This window comes from Stegostoma tigrinum, chromosome 6 (assembly GCF_030684315.1).
Source record: "Stegostoma tigrinum isolate sSteTig4 chromosome 6, sSteTig4.hap1, whole genome shotgun sequence".
In the NCBI taxonomy this organism is placed as follows: Eukaryota; Metazoa; Chordata; class Chondrichthyes; order Orectolobiformes; family Stegostomatidae; genus Stegostoma; species Stegostoma tigrinum.
In genome coordinates, this window is record NC_081359.1 from 91,379,234 (window position 1) to 91,399,438 (window position 20,205).

The following is a 20,205-nucleotide window of genomic DNA, read 5'->3' on the forward strand; positions in this document are numbered from 1 at the left end:
AGGGAATGTGAGGTTTTTTTTCGCTCACATTGTGGTGAGAATCTGGAACTCACTGCCTGTAGGGGTGGAAGATGCAGAAAGCTTCATGGCATTTATGAAGTATTTAGCTATGCACTTACAATGTCAAGGCACACAAGGTTCTGGGGCAAAGAGCCAGAAAATTAGATTAGGATCGGTCAGGCGCTTATTTTTTATGGTGCAGATTTGATGGGCTGAAGGGTGTTTTTCTGTGCAGTAGCTCTCGATGACTGGCGTTTTCAGCAGCCTCAAGGGACACGGATCAAAGCACGTCAGAGCGAGGGTCGGGGAGAATCCAGTGAATCCCCACCGACCACACAGTGACTCCGCTTATCGACACTGCTGCCAAGAGGCTTGGGCTCTGGGACTCTTATGACATAGTGGTATTGTTCCTACCTCTGAGCCAGGAAGCTCGGGGGTTCAAACCCCGACCTGTTGCAGAGGAGTATCATAACTTCTCTGAACGGGTTAATGGTAAATTTGGAGCTCTTGAGTCGGGGCATTTCCAGTCAGAATAGGGGCGGGGCTCCGCGGGATGACGTGGTGGGCTGTGGCGGGATCCGGGGGGCGTGACTGTCGGGTGACGTCAGCCGCTTACCCGGAACGCGGGTGGTTACAAAGCGAGTTCGAGACTGGCAGCAGCGCCAGACCCAGGAGTCTGGGCAGAGTGCGAAGATAGGACAGCAACTCTCCACACATGCATGTCAAAGTCGACAGGTAAGTTGTCCTTTTGTTGTCACAGTCACAATGTAGTATGAATGAGCGAGAATGTCACACGCCAGGTACAGAATTTGAAGTTTATTTGACGAGACGGGGGTATCATTGTAGATCGTGAATTGAGTAGGCGGCTGGAGGGACGATTGTATGGAGCAGGGTCCCTGCCATTCAACCTTCATTGATTTGTTCGCCCTGCTTCCCCCACTGGTGAGTCTGGACATGGGGCAAGTGGCATGTTCGGGACTCTCTTATCCCACTCCACAGTCCCCGATCGGACTACCTTTAGGCGGCATCGTGTTTGGGAAAGATCGGCCCCAGCTTGCATTTTTTTTCAAGGTTCAGTTGTTACTATTTTTTCCATTCCGGAGGGGCCGGGGGAGTTAGTTCCTGTTGTCGACCCTTGGTTTAAAACCGTATTGACACGATTTAATCTGTGATGTAAATGGAAAATAATTGAATTTGTCTGTGCTATAAACTTCTTGCCCCTTAATTTAGATCTATACCCCCCAGGTCATTTACATGTAGAAGATTAAGTCTGTTAACAAAATTCCGAAACATCAACCAGAAACCTGTTCCCCTAAAACATAAAATCCAGCACAAAGGTACACTTTCTCAAATAGGGACGCTCGGGAGGGTCAATGCAAGCGTGTAGTCTGATTTTAAGTGCAGGAAATGCTGGTCTGACAGTAGAGGGAAAGAATTTAGTTTCAGCTGTGTGACCTGTCATCGGCACTGTCGTTATGAAAGGTTACCCGTCCACCTAAAGGCAGTTCTTGATTTTTATTTCAGCTGTCTACGTTTTAAACGTAAAATAGAGCTAAGGAAATAATTCGTACATAACCCCTACTGACTGGAAAACACTTGGCCATACGGAGAGATAACAATGATGACTGTAAACGGGGCTGTTTTTACACTTTTGGGGTCTTTTTCGCCGCTAATTTTACTGGGGAGGGAGTCAAATTTTCGTGGCCGTGTCAAATGTCACGGGGATTTGGGTAAATAGGCTAAACGCGCTGAATGACACGGCGGTGGTTTAGTTCTCGGAACCACAGGACGTTTGACGATTCTAGGTTGAAGTAATTTCCAGGAAAGCAGGTTACTGGGATGCAGCCGAAGTCGCACCGCTGTTAGAATTTTATCCCGGTGTCCAGGATCGAGATCCTTGGGAATGGTGGCAGGATTTGCCCGATGTGGGTCTCGTTAGTGACAAAGAGAATGCATCGTTAGCAACTCTCTGTGGTATTAGAGTACGATACTTCCCTCACTGAGCACAGAATGATTAATATCAGACTGAAACATACCCTTGCGGTCACAAGCTTTGTCGGACGTTGATAATTTTGAACTGGTTAGACGAACGAAACAAGTTGTTTCGTACTGCCCCGTTACCAGAAAGGCTCTTTTACAGGGGACTGTGATTAACGGAGAACACTCGACTGCATTTTAGCTCATTTCCTTTGAGAAAGGAGATCAGATACAACCAGCTGGTTGTCCTCAATGTAAGAAGCTCGAACAGTGCTTCAGTTCATGTTTTAGCCTGTACATTGGCTAAAAGCAACACGTGGTTAAATGAACAGAAATAATTTGCCCCGCTGTAGTTTGACAGTGTTTTTACAGTAGTTACTGATGTTCACTAACCGTTCCGCGCTTAGTGTAAATTCCCTGAGTAATTAATACATACAAGAATTCTGAGAAAGGGTCATAGAACATAGAACATAGAACAGTACAGCACAGAACAGGCCCTTCAGCCCACAATGTTGTGCCGACCATTGATCCTCATGTACGCACCCTCAAATTTCTGTGACCATATACATGTCCAGCAGTCTCTTAAATGACCCCAATGACCTTGCTTCCACAACTGCTGCTGGCAACGCATTCCATGCTCTCACAACTCTCTGCGTAAAGAACCTGCCTCTGACATCCCCTCTATACTTTCCACCAACCAGCTTAAAACTATGACCCCTCGTGCTAGCCATTTCTGCCCTGGGAAATAGTCTCTGGCTATCAACTCTATCTATGCCTCTCATTATCTTGTATACCTCAATTAGGTCCCCTCTCCTCCTCCTTTTCTCCAATGAAAAGAGACCGAGCTCAGTCAACCTCTCTTCATAAGATAAGCCCTCCAGTCCAGGCAGCATCCTGGTAAACCTCCTCTGAACCCTCTCCAAAGCATCCACATCTTTCCTATAATAGGGCGCCCAGAACTGGACGCAGTATTCCAAGTGCGGTCTAACCAAAGTTTTATAGAGCTGCAACAAGATCTCACGACTCTTAAACTCAATCCCCCTGTTAATGAAAGCCAAAACACCATATGCTTTCTTAACAACCCTGTCCACTTGGGTGGCCATTTTAAGGGATCTATGTATCTGCACACCAAGATCCCTCTGTTCCTCCACGCTGCCAAGAATCCTATCCTTAATCCTGTACTCAGCTTTCAAATTCGACCTTCCAAAATGCATCACCTCGCATTTATCCAGGTTGAACTCCATCTGCCACCTCTCAGCCCATCTCTGCATCCTGTCAATGTCCCGCTGCAGCCTACAACAGCCCTCTACACTGTCAACGACACCTCCGACCTTTGTGTCGTCTGCAAACTTGCTGACCCATCCTTCAATTCCCTCGTCCAAGTCATTAATAAAAATTACAAACAGTAGAGGCCCAAGGACAGAGCCCTGTGGAACTCCACTCACCACTGACTTCCAGGCAGAATATTTTCCTTCTACTACCACTCGCTGTCTTCTGTTGGCCAGCCAATTCTGTATCCAAGCAGCTAAGTTCCCCTGTATCCCATTCCTCCTGACCTTCTGAATGAGCCTACCATGGGGAACCTTATCAAATGCCTTACTGAAGTCCATATACACCACATCCACAGCTCGACCCTCATCAACCTTTCTAGTCACATCCTCAAAAAACTCGATAAGGTTTGTAAGGCATGACCTACCCCTCACAAAGCCGTGTTGACTGTATTTGATCAAGCCATGCTCTTCCAGATGGTCATAAATCTTATCCCTCAGAATCCTTTCTAACACCTTGCAGACGACAGACGTGAGACTTACCGGTCTATAGTTGCCGGGGATTTCCCTATTTCCTTTCTTGAAGAGAGGAATTACATTTGCCTCTCTCCAGTCCTCAGGTACGACTCCAGTGGAGAGCGAGGATGCAAAGATCTTCGCAAGTGGCGAAGCAATTGCATTTCTCGCTTCCCAAAGCAGCCGAGGACAAATCTGATCCGGGCCTGGCGACTTGTCAATCTTAATGTTTGACAAAATTTTCAGCACATCAGCTTCGTCTATCTCTATCCATTCCAGCATGCACACCTGCTCTTCAAAGGTTTCATTCACTACAATGTTGGTTTCTTTCGTAAAGACAGAAGCAAAAAACTCATTTAGGGCTTCCCCTACCTCCTCAGGCTCCACACACAAGTTCCCTATGCTATCCCTGATCGGCCCTACTCTTTCTTTGACCATTCTCTTATTCCTCACGTAAGTGTAAAATGCCTTTGTGTTTTCCCGGATTCCTTCTGCCAAGCCTTTCTTGTGCCCCCTCCTGGCTCTCCTCAGACCATTTTTGAGCTCCTTCCTTGCCTGCATGTAATCCTCTCTAGCTGAACTTGACCCTAGCTTCCTCCACCTTATGTAAGCTACCTTCTTCCTTTTCACTAGAAGCTCCACCGCTCTCGTCATCCAAGGTTCCTTAATCTTACCCCTTCTTGCCTGTCTTAGAGGGACATATTTACTCATCACTCCCAACAACTGTTCCTTAAACCGTCTCCACATGTCTATAGTTCCCTTACCATGGAACAACTGCTCCCAGTCCATGCTTCCTAACTCATGTCTAATCGCATCATAGTTTCCTCTTCCCCAATTAAATATCCTCCCATTCTGCCTAATCCTCTCCTTCTCCATAGCTATGTAGAATGTGAGGCAGTTATGGTCACTATCACCAAAATGCTCTCCCACCACAAGATCTGATACCTGCCCCGGCTCGTTTCCGAGCACCAAGTCTAGAATGGCCTCTCCCCTCGTCGGCCTGTCAACGTACTGTCACCGGGCCCGAAACGGTAACTCTGGTATTTTCTTCACAGATGCTGCTTGCTGAGCTTTTCCAGCAACTTCTTTTATTTTGTCCCCGAGTAATTAACTTTCTTTTTTACGTGACATCTTATTGCCTATCGGATCTGTCAAACTTTTCAGCATTCTCTAATAGCTTCAGAGAGCCAATCCAATATGAATATCAGAAAAACTTTTGATAGATGTCCTCTGAAAGCCAAGATATAAAACAGGGTGCTGTGTGTGATGAATCTCCTCTTTCCTTCGTCTACATCCCGGAACATACCCAGGGAAGAAATCTCTGCATCCGCTGAGCTTCTCAAAACTAAGGTGCAATCAAATATGAAGGGTTAAAATGGCTACTGGACATATATAGAATTTGAACTATGTTGACCATTCAGTCAGTTTGTTGCTGATTTGTATTTCAAGTGGATCCCTGAACCAAATTGCATTTGCGACTATTACATGTATATAGAGATTTATTTATGATTAAAGTATGTTTTGAAACAAATATGTATCCCAACCGTATCGATTTGGCATGGTTCCATATCATTTAATGCCATGTTCTAGCAAAATCTATCAATCACGAGTCTTTTTTTATTCATTCATGCAAATTGTGTGTCACCAGCCTTTATTGCCAATCTCTCGTTGCTCATGAGAAAATGGTGGTGAGCTGCCTTCTTGAACTGCTGCAGCCCATTTTCTGTAGGTAGACCCACAATGCCATTAAGGAGAGGGTTTCAAAATTGTGACCCAGTGACACTGAAGAAACTATGATATATTTTGAAGTCAGAATGTTGAGGGTCTTGGACGGGAACTTGCAAGTAGTGCTGTTCCCATATTTCTGCTGCCCTTGTCCTTCTAGGTCATAGCGGTCGTAGGTTTGGTAGATGTTGCCTAAGGATCTTCAGTGAATATCTGTACGTTGTAAATGGCCATACTGCTGCTACGGAGTGTTGATGTTAAAGGGAGTGACTGTAGTTGTGGTGCCAGTCAAGTGCTTGCTTTTTTGTGTGGATGTTATCCAGCTTTTCAAAAGTTGTTGTAGCTGCACTGATCCAAGTGAGGAGTATTCCAGTACACTCCTTGTAGATGGTGGACAGGCTTTGGAAGTCAGGAGGTGAGTTACTTGCAGCTGAATTCCTGTACTCTGACCTGATCAGGTAGCCACAGTGTTTATGTGGCTAGTCTAGTTCAGTTTTTGATCAATGGTAATGCCTAGGATGTTGATAGTGGAGGAGTCAGTAACAGTAATGCCATTGAGCATCAAGGAGCTATGGCTATAATGTCTTCTTGGAGATGCAGATGGGCACTTGTGTGGTACAAATGTTACTTGCCACTTGTCAGCCCAAACCTGGATGTTTTTCAGGCCTTGGTACTTCTCAATCTGAATTGTTTCAGTATCCCAGTAGTTGTGAATGTGGCTGAACATTATGCAATCATCAGCAAATAGTCCCACTTCTGACTTTATGATAGAGGGAAGGTTATTGATGAAATAGTCAAAGCTGCCTGAGCTTACGACAGTACCCTGAGGAATTCCTGCAGAGATGTCTTGAAGTTGAGATAACTGATCTACAGCAACTGTAATCGTCTCCTTTTGTGCTGGATGCAACTTCGACCTGTGAAGAATTTTGTTCTGATTTTCCATTGTCTCCAGTTTTGCTACAGCTCCTTGATGCCACAGTTGGTTAACTTAAGCCCTGATAGCAAGGGCATCCATTCGACCCTCACCTCTGGACTTCATCTCTTTTGTTCATATTTGAACCAAGGTTGTATAGGGTCATGAGCTCAGTGGCCCAGGCAAAACTCAAACTGAACATTAGTGAGCAGGTTATAACAAAGAAAATGCTGATTGAAGGCACTGTCGATGACTCCTTACATCACCTTACTGAGGATCAAGAGTAGACTGATGGGGTGGTAATTGGTGGGATTGGATTTCTCCTGCTTTTTGTGTACAGGACATATCTGGGCAATTTTCCCCACTGTCTGCTAAATTCCCCCATTGTAACTGTACTGGAACAGATTGCCTACAGTTACAGCAGCTACCTGAGCACAAGCCTTCAGTACTGTTGTCAGAATGTTGTCAGGACCCATTGCCTTTGCAGTATCCAGTGCATCTGACCATTTCGTGATGTCATGAGGAGTGAATCAAATTAACTGAAGACTGGCATCCGTGCAATAGGGGGCCTCTCGAGAAGGCCAACATGGTTCATCCACTCAGTATTTCAAGATTGCTGCAAATGATTCTGCCTTATCTAATGCACTGATGGCCTGGGCTCTCCCGTCATTGATCAAACTTAGATTTCACAGAGAAGTCTATATTTCCAAAGAAGTGAAGCTTGACCTTAGCATGTGGCATAATGATCTTTAGAGGAATGCATCAGAAACAGCACATAAATCCACTGTAATCTTGTCTTTAAATCAGGGCAGATTCCAAATCAGATTAAATTATTAATTATTTGAATATTATATCATTAAATTATTAAGCATTAAGCATACCTAGAAACAAGAATAAACAATTAAATGAAATTGTTACATACCTAGGGGACTTAAATATGTAATACTTTGTGATAACTGAAATAATGAAGCAGAAAAGTGCATTATTTCCAGGTTCAATCCCGTTTCAGTGGGTGTAGATACAAGTGCTTGGAAATGCTGATGATGACACAATAGTATCTGTTTAGTATATGGTTTCGCCTTATCTTATCTATTGACAAAATAAACACTTTGGTCCTGCAGATGTTCTTTACTATCTGCTGACGATCTGGAAGAGAAAAGAATTTTTAAAACTGTCCAGTTGAAAAATAAATCATTTATCATTATGTAATAAAAGAAGTAACATAATCACTTGGCACAAAAATAGAGATTTTAGTATTGAACCTGGCCTTTGGTCCAACTAGGTCATGTCAACATTTGCCTTCTATGAATAAGTAGTCCTGATCGTGTTTAACCATCCTGTTTTCACATCCTTTTAATCCCTTTTCTCTCAGCAATTTATGTCATACACACTAGTAGTTTTTCTTACCTCATCCACTAACAGTGGTAGTGAATTCCACTGTTGTACAACTACCCATATATGTCTTGTCCACTGGTCATTATCTCTTACATTTATGGTCCCTTGTTCTTGATCACTCAACACTTGGAAATTGTTCTCTTTGTTTTGCATAATTTTGCAAAGTACTTTATATTGCCCTGCAATCTGGACTGATCAGACCAAAACAAAGCATCAGTTTTCTAATATTTTGCATCAGTATCTCAAAGAAGGAAATATCTCAATACACCGCATTTCACCCTTAAATCTTTTGTCATGTGGAAAAAAATTGAATGTTGCTTCCCACAGCATCTCTGCTTGGGGTGCTTACTGCATTCTTGGGAATGTGGTACAATATTACTACCACTATAATCCTATTTTTAAATCATTGAAGGGATGTGGGTTTCACTGGCTAGGCCAGCATTCCCTGCCCCTGCAATAATCGAAGCTTTTGAGGGTATGCTGATAAATCTCGAATCTAAACCTTGTTTCAGTAATGGTAACTTGAAAGAAACAGTCTTACACTTGACTCCAGATCCACAGCAGTGTGGCTGACTCATAACAGACTCCTGAAGTGGCCAAGCATATAACTCAGTTCAAAGACAAATTCGGGAGGGCAACAAATTACAGGCCTTACTAGTGGTGCTGATATTCCATCTAAGAATTAAAGCATTGGCTCTTCTAGCTCATTGTTCAGCTTTCCCTTTGTAAGTGAGGTGTAGTTATATTCAAAGCAGATTTTGTAAATCAGGCTAACCACAGAGGCTTTGCATGAAGGAAAAAGGATCACATTTACCATCTAAATTATTTTATAACTCAGTACTAGAGTGTTGTAATGCCATTTGTTGTACTAGGCATCCTGAGACACACAATAATGAATCAAATTAGATTAAAGTTATACTGTGGCTGATATGTACAAGAACAAAAATGCAGGAGTAACTGGAAGCATCTGCGGAGTGAAAACAGTTAGCATTTCAAGTCCAGTGACCCTTCTTCACAATCAGTTCTGACACTGTTCCTCGGAACTGTAACTGATGCTGTGTTAGACAAAACAAACCAAGGATCAGCATGGAACCAATGCAGTGATATGACAGTTTGGGAACTATCTTTCAACTTATTTGTACCGTCAGCATTAGTTACAATCAAGGGGACATGTAATTTACATTTTACTGTTAAATTAGATTCGTTTTTTATTAAAACTGAAAGAATCAATAGACAATAGAATGCCACAGCTTAAGAACAGGACATTAGCTTATCTGATTTGCCCCGATTTCCTTCTTTGTTTCAGCAGAGAAAAATTAATATTGTAGCAACCCTCACTGTGTCCCTGATAACAGATTTCAGTAATTTCATCACAACTATTGGTTATTGGATTTTTCTGCAGTTATCTGGTTTCTCTCTCGACTTTTTTTAAGTAATGTTGTGACATTTGCAATATGTTATGAACCATGAATTCAGAGAGTCTTACAACTGCAATAAATATGAAAACTTCTCAGTTTTGATTACACTTGCAAATAGTTTTGTTTTTCATTCCCCTTTGGTTTCCTCTTAATGCTTGGCCTGTTATGTGCGTTTCCCAGGCTGTTGGATTTCATTGTATCTTTGTAAGCCTCTTCCCTTAGCTTGCCTCATTTGTTGACCATGGTTTGCTTAACAAAAGTGGTAGCTTTCATTTTAAGAGTAGGGACCCAACCAGTATAGGATCTTACAAATCCTTTGAATGCTTCGCATTGTTTGTAGATTAACTCATTAACAGTTCAACCGAGTTTACTCAATTAAATTTATTTTTCATACACTGGAAAATTTGACTTAGTTAAATTGAAACCTTGTATTGTGATCTTCCCTTTTTCTCCTCATGTTGTGAGGGGCTACACATTGTTGCAGGAGTGAATGTAACATTTTCAGTCATTAGCTGGATGTGGCACGGCATTTTTAATATTGACTTTGAGCTCTATGTTGCTGGATATGCCAGTGGATAATGTTGCTGCAAGAGAAACTCTTCAACTAGGAGTGAACGGCAAACTACTGTGTCTCCTTAATCTATCATCGTGAAGTAAATGGGGCAAGGATTGAGAAGAATCATATAAATTTGAGTGACTAAACTCAATGCCAAATCCAGTAATGAAAAAGAAGGGAAGAAAGATTGGGTTAAGGGAGCGAAAGGGATCAAAAAAGATAAATAAATCACATTCCTTCAATTTAAAAATATGCTTGAATTAAAGCGCTGCATAGTATCAAAACAGGCTCCTTGTGCCGCAGGTGTCTACCTCTAATTTAATTCCTATTTGCCACTGTGACACATTTCTATCTCGTAAGATGTTGGTTTGCAACATGGTGGTTGCCTTTGTGTGGAGCATACCTGAGTGTATCTCAGGACCGCACGCCACCCCCCCCCCCGACTCCGAGATGGCAACCTCTGCGACATTTGCTGCGGAGGAAGACTGAGGTGAGAAGGAGCCGATTCTGCTTTCCCTGGGTCGTCTTTGTGGCCAGTACAGCTTTCCATTTCTGCTCGCCTCTACCAATGCCCATCCAAACAATTACCCTTCATGTGTCATTGCTGTCAGAGCCTGTCTCCTGTTTGCCAGGGTCAATGTACACCATCTTCCTATCTCCTTTTGCAGGTGTTCTTGTTTTAGAAATATGGATGCCCAGAAGGTTGTGATCCTGGGGCCAACTTGCCATTCAAGAAGTATCTGCCATGCAAATGCAGCAACATAATGCTGCTTACCACGTTTCATGGGTGAGCCAGACAAAAATTGTGCTGCTTGGCCATTAGCTTTGCAACAGCAACTATTGGAGTTCCATAATTAATCAAGCATATGCCTTGTCTGAGAATATTGTACTTTTGCACATAAGTAATGACAAGCATCTCAGCTGGCATTACTTTCATAGGAAATTATGGACAATAAGCACATTCAATCATATTATGTGGCTTGTCAGCACAATTTTCTTTTGTGTTAAAATTTCAATGTCAAAACTGACATTTCAGTGCCATACAGAGGAAGTACTGCATTGTTAGAGGTACTTTATTTCAATTATGTTAACATGAGGAGCTAAATGTGAAACATGAGGAATGATTTAAAGAAAAGTTGGGCATTGTTCTGAATGTTTCATGACCATGTGGCATGGTGGCTCAGTGGTTAGCACTGTTGCCTCACAGTGCCAGGGATCCAGGATTGATTTCAGTTTCGACTGACTGTGCAAACTCCACACAAACGTTCTCCCCATGTTTGATTGGGCTTTTTCCGGATGCTCCGGTTTCCTCCCACAGTCCAAAGATGTGCAAGTTAGGTGGATTGGTGGATAGCTGTGCTAAATTGTCCGCAGTGTTCATGGATGTGTAGGCTAGGTGTCTTAGCAATGGGAAGTATAGGGTTAGGGAATGGTCTTCAGAACGCCTGTGTGGACTTGTTGGCCAAATGGCCTGTTTCCACTCTGTGGGGATCCTATAAAATCAACCACTTGCTGATGCGTGATGTTTTAAAGAAAAAAAATCCTCTGATATTTCCCCTTCCTTCTGGAAGTGGTAGCCTATGCTGAGTTATTAGATGTAACACAGTGTGGAGCTGAAGGAACCCTACAGGCCAGGCAGCATCAGAGGAGCAGGAAAGTTGATTTTTCAGGCCAACTGAACCACACTTCCTCCAGCCGAAAGCTTACCTGATGGAGAATGTTGAATCTTATTTCAAATGTGTAATCAGGACCATAGAGCCGTTGAAGAGATTATCCAAACAGGAAGACAGGAGGGAAACAAAAATTCCTGCTGTTTCCTCCGTCCACCAATTCTTGCATTTGCTTTTTTCCTATCATATTAAAATTCTTCAAACTTTTAGGCCATTTAGTATTTCTGTTTTCTTTCTCACAAGTCATTCCCTCTACTTCTCATCCTGTTGGACCACATGCCTGCACTAGATGTTAGATTTGGAAGACCTGGTGTTTTTACATTCCCACAAAGAGCCGAACATGTTTGAAAGATTATGCTGAATTTACTGACAGATATTCTAGAGATTATTTCCATGTTTTGAGCTGTGGGTGAAGCTCACTGGCAGGAGTGCATTATAAGAAAATGACTTCATGTGAAGTTTCAATTGATATTCTCACTTATTTAGATATACAAATTTAAAAAGTCTCGAATACACTTTTGGGCCACAGTGCTTAAGAACAATAGCTGCGAATGGTTGTCTGCCACTGTTCTATTATGTGTCTCATAGGATAGATTTGCAGCCAGCAACGAGGGATTTTCAACCCATGAGCCAGGCTTGAATCCACATGAGGTGTTGCAGGTGAAATGATGTGTGAAAGTTTAGGTGGATTCCTCCACACTTGGCCTCATGCTGTCTGCTCTGATTATTTCCTGAGTGCAAATGATGCTTAAATGGATGTTAATTGTCTGTTATTAATCTTTCATTGAGCCTTGCTTTTTCTCATCAGGGCCGATGCACATTGAAGATGAAGAGGAGCCTCCCTTCTTGTGTATTATTCTGTTATGTCACTGTAAGTAACTTTGACAGGCAAATGTTTCAACATTGACCATTTCTATAAGACGCACTGGTTGGGCAACTATGCATGTTCAGCCTTTAGTTGAAGGTGAATCAAGTCATTAGAGTTAACATTCTGATACATCCTCAGCTCAGATACTCATAATACCGAAAACATTTGATTTTATTTTAGTGAAAACACTTGATTTTATTTTAGTGCAGTGAAAAGTTGGATGTATAGTTGAGAGATTTGGAGTGTATAACATAAAATAAATGTTGGGAAGAAAAGCTTCATCTATCTTAACTTCCCGAGTGTATGAAGTACTTCCATATTTAGAGGAAAATGGTTTAAAAACATCTCTTTATTTTGATTATACTTCCAATGGAAGAAAATGTGTAGTGCATTGTGACACACAATTATGGGAAGATGACATTGTTTTGGAATTGCAGAGATAGACCTTTTGCATATACAGGACACTAGAATGAATTCCCTTGTCACTTCAGCTAAATTTGGCTTGGGTTGCATGCCAGATCTATAATAAGCTTGAATGAATTCTAAACTCTGGTATCACCACTACCAACTTGAATTTACATTATATCTTGAATGTAGTGAAACAACTAATGGCATTTGGACAAAAAGGGGACACCGAGGCAAAGAGCAGAGATTTTGATTAACAATGGCCAAAAGTTTAATCAAACAAGAAGGCTTCAGATGGCACCAGAAGAGCGAGAGGTAGATTGAATAAGAACATCAGAGACCTGTCGTAACTGCTACTAATGGCAGCATAAAGGAGCTTTTTGAGTGCACAAGAGGTCGGTATTAGAGGAATATTGCATTCTCAGGGAATATTATCGGGGCTCTGTAGTGTTGAATTATGGGAGAGACAGTAGAGGGATTTGAGATTCTGGAGAAGAATTGTAAATTTTGGGCATTGCTAGACCAGGAGACAGTGGAGGTCAGTGAGCATAGAGACAATGGAACTTGATGCAAGTTAGGATACAGCTAACAATAGTTTTGAATGGGCAGACAGCTATTTGTCCAGGATTCTTGCTGAAAGTACACGAGAGGAACAGATTAGATTCAGAGTCAGTGGAAATTGGATTGTTGACCGAAATTGATGAGAAGGAGATCCAGGATGAAATTTTAATTTTTGCTTTGCAAACTTTATTTCTATTTACTTTTTAATACTATTAGTTTTGCTTCAAAAACATAGACGTGCTTAAAATAAAAGGGCCTCAATTCCTAGTTTCAGACTTGAGGGAGAAACACTAACTGTTGACAATTTACAAACATGCTGCCCTGAATGCATCAATAATGCATTCTCTGTATTCACATCCATTATTTCCTTAAAATTATCAACAGAATAAATTTAAATATAGAGCAGAGAGATCTCGGTGTCCATGTCCATAGATCCTTGACAGTTGTCATCCAGTGGATAGGGTTGTTAAGAAGGCGTATGGTGTGCTAGGTTTTATTGGTAGAGGGATTGAGTTTCGGAGCCATGAGGTCATGTTGGAGCTGTACAAAACTCTGGTGTGGCCGCACTTGAAGTATACAGTTCTGGTCGCCGCATTATAGGAAGGATGTGGAAGCATTGAAAAGGGTGCAGAGGGGATTGAGGGTGATTTAGCGGTTTGGATCAGAAATTGGCTAGCTGTAAGAAGACAGAGGGTGGTGGTTGATGGGAAATGTTTATCCTTCAGTCCAGTTACTAGTGGTGTACTGCAAGGATCTGTTTTGGGGCCGCTGCTGTTTGTCATTTTTATAAATGACCTGAAAAGGGCGTAGGAGGATGGGATAGTAAATTTGCGGATGACACTAAAGTCAGTGGAGTTGTGGATAGTGCAGAAGGATGTTGCAGTTTACAGAGGGACATAGATAAGCTGCAGAGCTGGGCTGAGAGGTGGCAAATGGAGTTTAATGCAGAAAAGTGTGAGGTGATTCACTTTGGAAGGAGTAACAGGAATACAGAGTACAGGGCTAGTGATCGGAGGATTAGATAGGGTGGACAGTGAGAGCCTTTTTCCTCAGATGGCGATGGCTAGCTTTAAAATCAGGAATGATAGATATAGGACAGATGTCAGAGGTAGGTTCTTTACTCAGAGAATAGTAAGGGCGTGGAATGCCCTGCCTGAAACAGTAGTAGACTCACCAACTTTAAGGGCATTTAAATGGTCATTGGATAAACATATGTATGATAATGAAATAGTGTAGGTCAGGTGGGCTTCAGATTGGTTTCACAGGTCGTTGCAACATTGAGGGCCGAAGGGCCTGTACTGCGCTGTAATGTTCTATGTTCTGTGTTCTATATGTTGAATAGGTGCTATGATGTGTTATGACGGACTTTTTAGGAAAAGCCATTATAACCATGAGCCAGTGAATTTCAGAAAATTGTTTAGTTAGGCCAGTTATAATTGGATGTGATGTACGGTGCTTCTGATACCTTACGCCATGCGACAGGCAAAAGGAGAGGTTGGAGGACAGATCTTCAAAGTAACCTCAGATGATGCAGGAATTGATCCTGTGCTGCTGGTGTTACTCTGCACTGCCAACCAGCCATCCAGCCAACTGACCTTTAGCAATAATGAAAAGAAAGGTCTAATTTAGAAAATAGATCACTCCTTTTGTGGACTTCACGGTACTAACAGGTCAGAAACATAGTTTAAGTAGCATTGTTGTACTCACATTATTTGGGCAGCCAGTCATTTGTTGAAACCCTGCTGAGGAATCTGTCTTTATTTCGTGAGTAACCAATGCGACGAATTGTCTATTGCATTAAATTCTGGCATTGTGAGGCAATATTCAAAGGCTGCGATAACACCAGGCATAGCAGGAGTGGAGTAATAACACAGATGTCCATTGCAATCCTCTTCAATTCTCTTGTGGTTGCTTTATTCCAATGAAGTGGCAGCAACAACAGTTGTCATGATAGATGTGGAGTTTTACAAAGGTTATGTTCCTGGACCTAAGCCCAGCTTAAAGGGAATATACAGATGCTATGAATACCATAACCACAGACAAGATTGAGCATTTGCCTAAAAATCAAACATGCCCAATTTCTATTCCATTTGTAATATGTGAATGAACGGCTGGTAAACTTAGTTTTTTTTTCTAAAAGAGTGTGTACTCCAACATTTCTGGTGAAAATTGAATGAAAGTGGATTCAAGCTATTCTGTAGTTTATTTATGGAACAGCTTGGTTACAGATGGTTTGTGCACTATTTGATATCCAATTTGAATCAGATATTGTCCAGCATTCTTATTTTGACATGGGAGTTTCTGCCCATTCTTCCTTTGCCTACTTTCTTCCAAACAAAAAAGTACAAATTATCATTTATATTCTTGACCTATCCTGATAATATGTTGGATATCTTCAAACTTTATTGTGCTTCATAATTAATATTTGCATAAAACTGCTCACATAGCCTACTTTACCTCAATGTGTGGCTTAACAGTTGCTTCCATACTTGCAAATGCTGCATCACAATAACTCGTCAAATGTTAGTCTTTGGTCACAGTCATTATTTGTTCATGTTACAACCAAGGCTGGAAGATTCTGCTTTTGCTCCAGACCCGCTATTCCGTGGGTCACAACATAACGTCAGTATATTTTTTCAAGCTACCAAGATGACCAGTTAAATACCTTATTCATATCAGTTTAGATATCAATAACTATCAACTAGATTTATTAATGAACACAATCATTGCTTTAGTACCAAAACAAAACTTAATTAACATGCAATACCTGATTAACATATTCAGTCAGTAATACAGCAATATAAATATTTATCTTCCTAAACATCTCCAAAACAGTCTCTCCCTCATCCTCTTTCTCTGTCTCATTCTCTCTCATATACTCTCTTTCCCTCCTCGCTCTCTCACTCTCCAGAAAATGTAGTAAAAAGTAGATTTCTCTGCAAAGATTGGGAGGTTTTTCCGAAAAGGAAACATACTTCGGCCAACTGGTTGTGCTTGAATGCAAAAAGACAAAGCATGGAACATTCCAGAGTCTGTTGCTTCGATGTCCTGGCAATATGGTTAAGTTGTTAATTGTGCAGTGTTATCTCTGGGTCTAGGAAATACAGCTTACGGCAGAAATGCAATCTTGAAGTGTTCTCTTAATCACTTTTGCAAAGGGAAAATGAGATTTCATCCTGAATTCTTTTCAAGGAAGGGAGAGATCAGCTGGACAGCTTGTTCTCAGCAGGATTCCCTCCAACTTGCTCAACCAGATAAAATAATAACCTCTCCAAGGCAATCACAATTCATATCCACAATAAAATATAGTTAGCAACAGTCATGCAATTTCTAGAAAGCCTTGTTATATATACCTTCTAATGCCCACAATGAACTTTCAATGATTCTTATAAAAACAACTTTAAAAAAGAGGCATATTCACAAAACTGGAAATAAATTACATTTATGTTTGATGCAACACATCAATGACTGCCTCTCCAGCTTAGATTTTCCAAATGGCACTGTTTTAACAACTGGAGAGATCCCATTTAAAATAATTGGGTTCCCAGAGATTGAACAGGTAGTAGTTAGAAAGGCTAAGCCTTATTCTCTCTCCATATTGGGAAAATGAGAGGAGAGAGAGATAAATTCATATTTCTGCATGTGAAAGGCTAATGAAACAATAAGTCAGCTGCTTGGCAGAAGGTGACGGTGTAACTCCATAGCTTACTTGCTGTGCACTTCTGTAGGTGCTGCTAGGAATAAGGAGGTTCAATTATTGTGTCACTAATATTGTGCCTGTACCTTACATAGCTTCTAAGCTGGAAAAGTGCAATGATGCTCCAGTGTGGCAAGCAGGAATTTGAAGACAGTGGTCAATGTGTCCCCTGCCTTCGCTGTCCTCCAGGACATGAGCCTGACCAGGTAAAATTAATACAGTCCTTCTTCCGTGCCTGTGAAGCTTAAAATAATGCATAGACTTTGAATTACATATGTTTTATTTAAACCATATCAGCCATGGCTCTGTTGTTCGCATTCTTGCCTCGACGTTAGAAGGTTTTACATTCAAGTGCATCTAAGGAGGGCTTTCCTTTCAAATGCATGTTTCACTGAGGCTATCTCTTCTCTGAAAATGGATCCATACCTCTATTTCGAAGTTGTTCCAGGAAGATATCCCAGGCAGTTTCTTTCTCTCAGTCAACATCACCAAAAGCAGGTTATCTGATTTCCATTATAGTTCAGTTTGACAGAATTGTCTGCTGTCCATCAAAAACCTGTGGTTGGCCATAAATTGCTAAATGATTACTACTTCTTTTTGCTCTCTGTAGTGTATGTCTATATAATGACCGTATTAGTAGACAATAAAAACTTTGGGAATTAATGATATCGATTTTAGCCTCAGTGTAACAGAAATCAGTCTGGGTGGGTAAAATGCAACGTGTTTAGTTATCTACCCACAAATTGTCAGTACCCGATCCATATACCTCAGCAGGCAACATAGCCACCCAGAGCTGGTGGAGTCCTTATTTGCCTGTGACAATAGACAATAGACAATAGGTGCTGGCGTAGGCCATTAGGCCCTTCGAGCCAGCACCACCATTCATTATGATCATGGCTGATCATCCACAGTCAGTTGGTGGAACTTAATGCCTGTAGTGGATGCCCTGTCCACCAGCTGGAAAGCTGCTGGCAATCCCACTATAGCCAGATGATGGAGCCCTGTCTGGGTTAAATCTATATCTGGGAGGCTGTTGGCTGCCCACTCGGCATTCCTAGCTGCATCGTGGCAATTCCCCAGCAGATTGGTGTGGGTTGGGTTTTTCAATTTTTATTTTAACGCTGCCAGGAGTGATGGACTCTGCTGGTACTGCAGTAGGGTCAACAGGAGGGATCATCACTCCAGCCCAAGGACATGTGAATGGGTTGGACTTGTGGAGGGCAGCGAGAAGAAGGGGACTTTTCTCTCCAGGGGCAGAGGAGCAGCATCCTGAGGGTCAAGTGTTTTCATCAATGTGTCTGCCATTGGTCAGTGGACATGGATCACTTGACAAGGAGCTACCTCCTTGAAGCACTGCATTCTATGTTATTTCAGATGCATGCACAGTACTGTTAGAGAGGGAGTTCCAGGATTACTACCCAGTGATTCTGAAGGAAAGGTAATATATTTTCAAGTCAAGGTAATAAGTGACTTGAAGGGAAACTTGCAGTTGATGCTGTTCCTATGTGTCCACTGTCTTTGTCCTTTCCAGATGGTAGTAGTCATGTATTTGGAAGGTGCTGTTGAAGGACCCTTGGTGAGTTGCTGCAATGTATCTTGTAAATGTTACACATTGCTGCCACTGAGTGTTGGTGGTGGAGACCGTGAATGTTGAATGGTAAATAGGCTGATTGCATTTAGCTGCACCCATCCAGGAAAATGAAGAATATTCTATCACACTCCTGACTTGTGCCTTGTAGATGTCAGACAGGCTACAGGGAGTCAGGAGATAAGTTACTCAGTACAGGATTCCTAGTTTCTGAGCTGTTCTTGTAACCGCGGTATTTATTTCAGTTTCTGGTCGACTGTAACCCCAAGATGTTGATACTGATTACTGAAAATACAGTAAAACTTTAATTGGCCCTGTATTTTGTGTTCACCATTATCGTACCTTTGTCTTACTGATGTAATTATGCACAAAGACAGCTGCTTGTTTGGGAAGGATAATTACTTTTGATTGTAATAAATATAAACTCTGTTCTTTAGGAATGTGGCTACGGAAAAGGCATCAAAATGAGCTGTAGAAGCTGCTTGCCGTCCACCTTTTCAAGGATCTATGGCTCTGTGCCTTGCAAGCCTCACACCGACTGTGCCAATTTGAACAGGAGTTATGTCCTTCTGGGGACAGCGACCACAGATGCTTTGTGTGGGCACTGTTTGCCAGGGTAATTACCGAAGCTTTCTCCTTCTCGACCATTATAGGGCAAGCCTTTTTTAAAATTCATTCATGGGACGAGGGCATCACTGGCTAGACAGCATTTATTGCCCATCCCTAATTGCTCAGAGGGCAGTTTGGAGTCAACCACGTTGCTGTGGGGAGATGTGGTTCGGGGTGTGTGTGTGTGTGTGTGTGTGTGTGTGTGTGTGTGTGTGTGTGTGTCTATTGTGTCCTTCTGTGTGTTTGCCTGTCTGCTTGTCTGTCTCTTTCTATCTCCCTCTATTTGTCCATCTGCAAAAAGCAGCTGTTCCTATTTTGTTGTCTAGGCATTGTGACTCTAACTTGATTTTCAGTCGGTTTCACTTTCCAATTTCTTTTCCAATGACAGCTACATCACATGAGCTTGACTCTGAAGAAAGATTATCAGCAATTTCCCCAATCTTCATGTCCCCCCTTTACCCTGCCCTGCATCCCATCCAGAACATCATATTTCATTTGAAGTTAAAGGAGACTTTTTAAACTTAACCGTCTTGTGTAGTCCTGCAATCTTAACAATGCCTAGATAGTTAACAGTTGAACTGTGCTACTTAAGATCAAGTAAAGTAATATTTATAGTAACTGGGATAGTTTCACCTGCATCTACAGTGCACACTAGTATGTTTAAAGTGGGATCAAATGTTATGTTCGTTATTGCGGATTGTATGTGTTTATTTGATGTCACATCAGTTCCAATGTAACCAGTTGAATTTCGAGGATTATTTAATCTGTGAACAAATTACTGAGATTTGCTAACGTTTAAATGAGCTCGAAATTCCCACTGAATCTGAAAAATACATAGACAAATGAGTCGGGCTTTCAACATTTTCTGGTATTCTATGTGTGTACCTCAAATGATGAGAGTCTAGCAATATTTTTGCAACCTCACAGAGTGAAACCCTCCAGTAGTAATGTGTCATTGGCTAAAACATTGAAAACCAAGCCGTGGATCTAATTGTGAGCTAGCAAAGTGAACTAGGGTTAAAGGTCAACTGTCACCTTC

At 41.7% G+C, this 20,205-nt stretch overlaps 1 protein-coding gene across 1 annotated transcript in view; it reads left to right on the forward strand.

Annotated features, from left to right (window-relative positions):
- Positions 1-624: 624 nt before the first annotated feature.
- Positions 625-20,205, forward strand: part of relt (RELT TNF receptor) — a 79,270-nt gene continuing 59,689 nt past the window's right edge. Inside the window, exons 1-4 of the mRNA XM_048533060.2 lie at positions 625-735; positions 12,247-12,309; positions 17,065-17,175; positions 18,995-19,173. Of these exons, the coding sequence (XP_048389017.2) occupies positions 12,265-12,309; positions 17,065-17,175; positions 18,995-19,173 (335 nt within the window). The 5' untranslated portion in view covers positions 625-735; positions 12,247-12,264. The remainder of the gene's footprint in view (positions 736-12,246; positions 12,310-17,064; positions 17,176-18,994; positions 19,174-20,205) is intronic.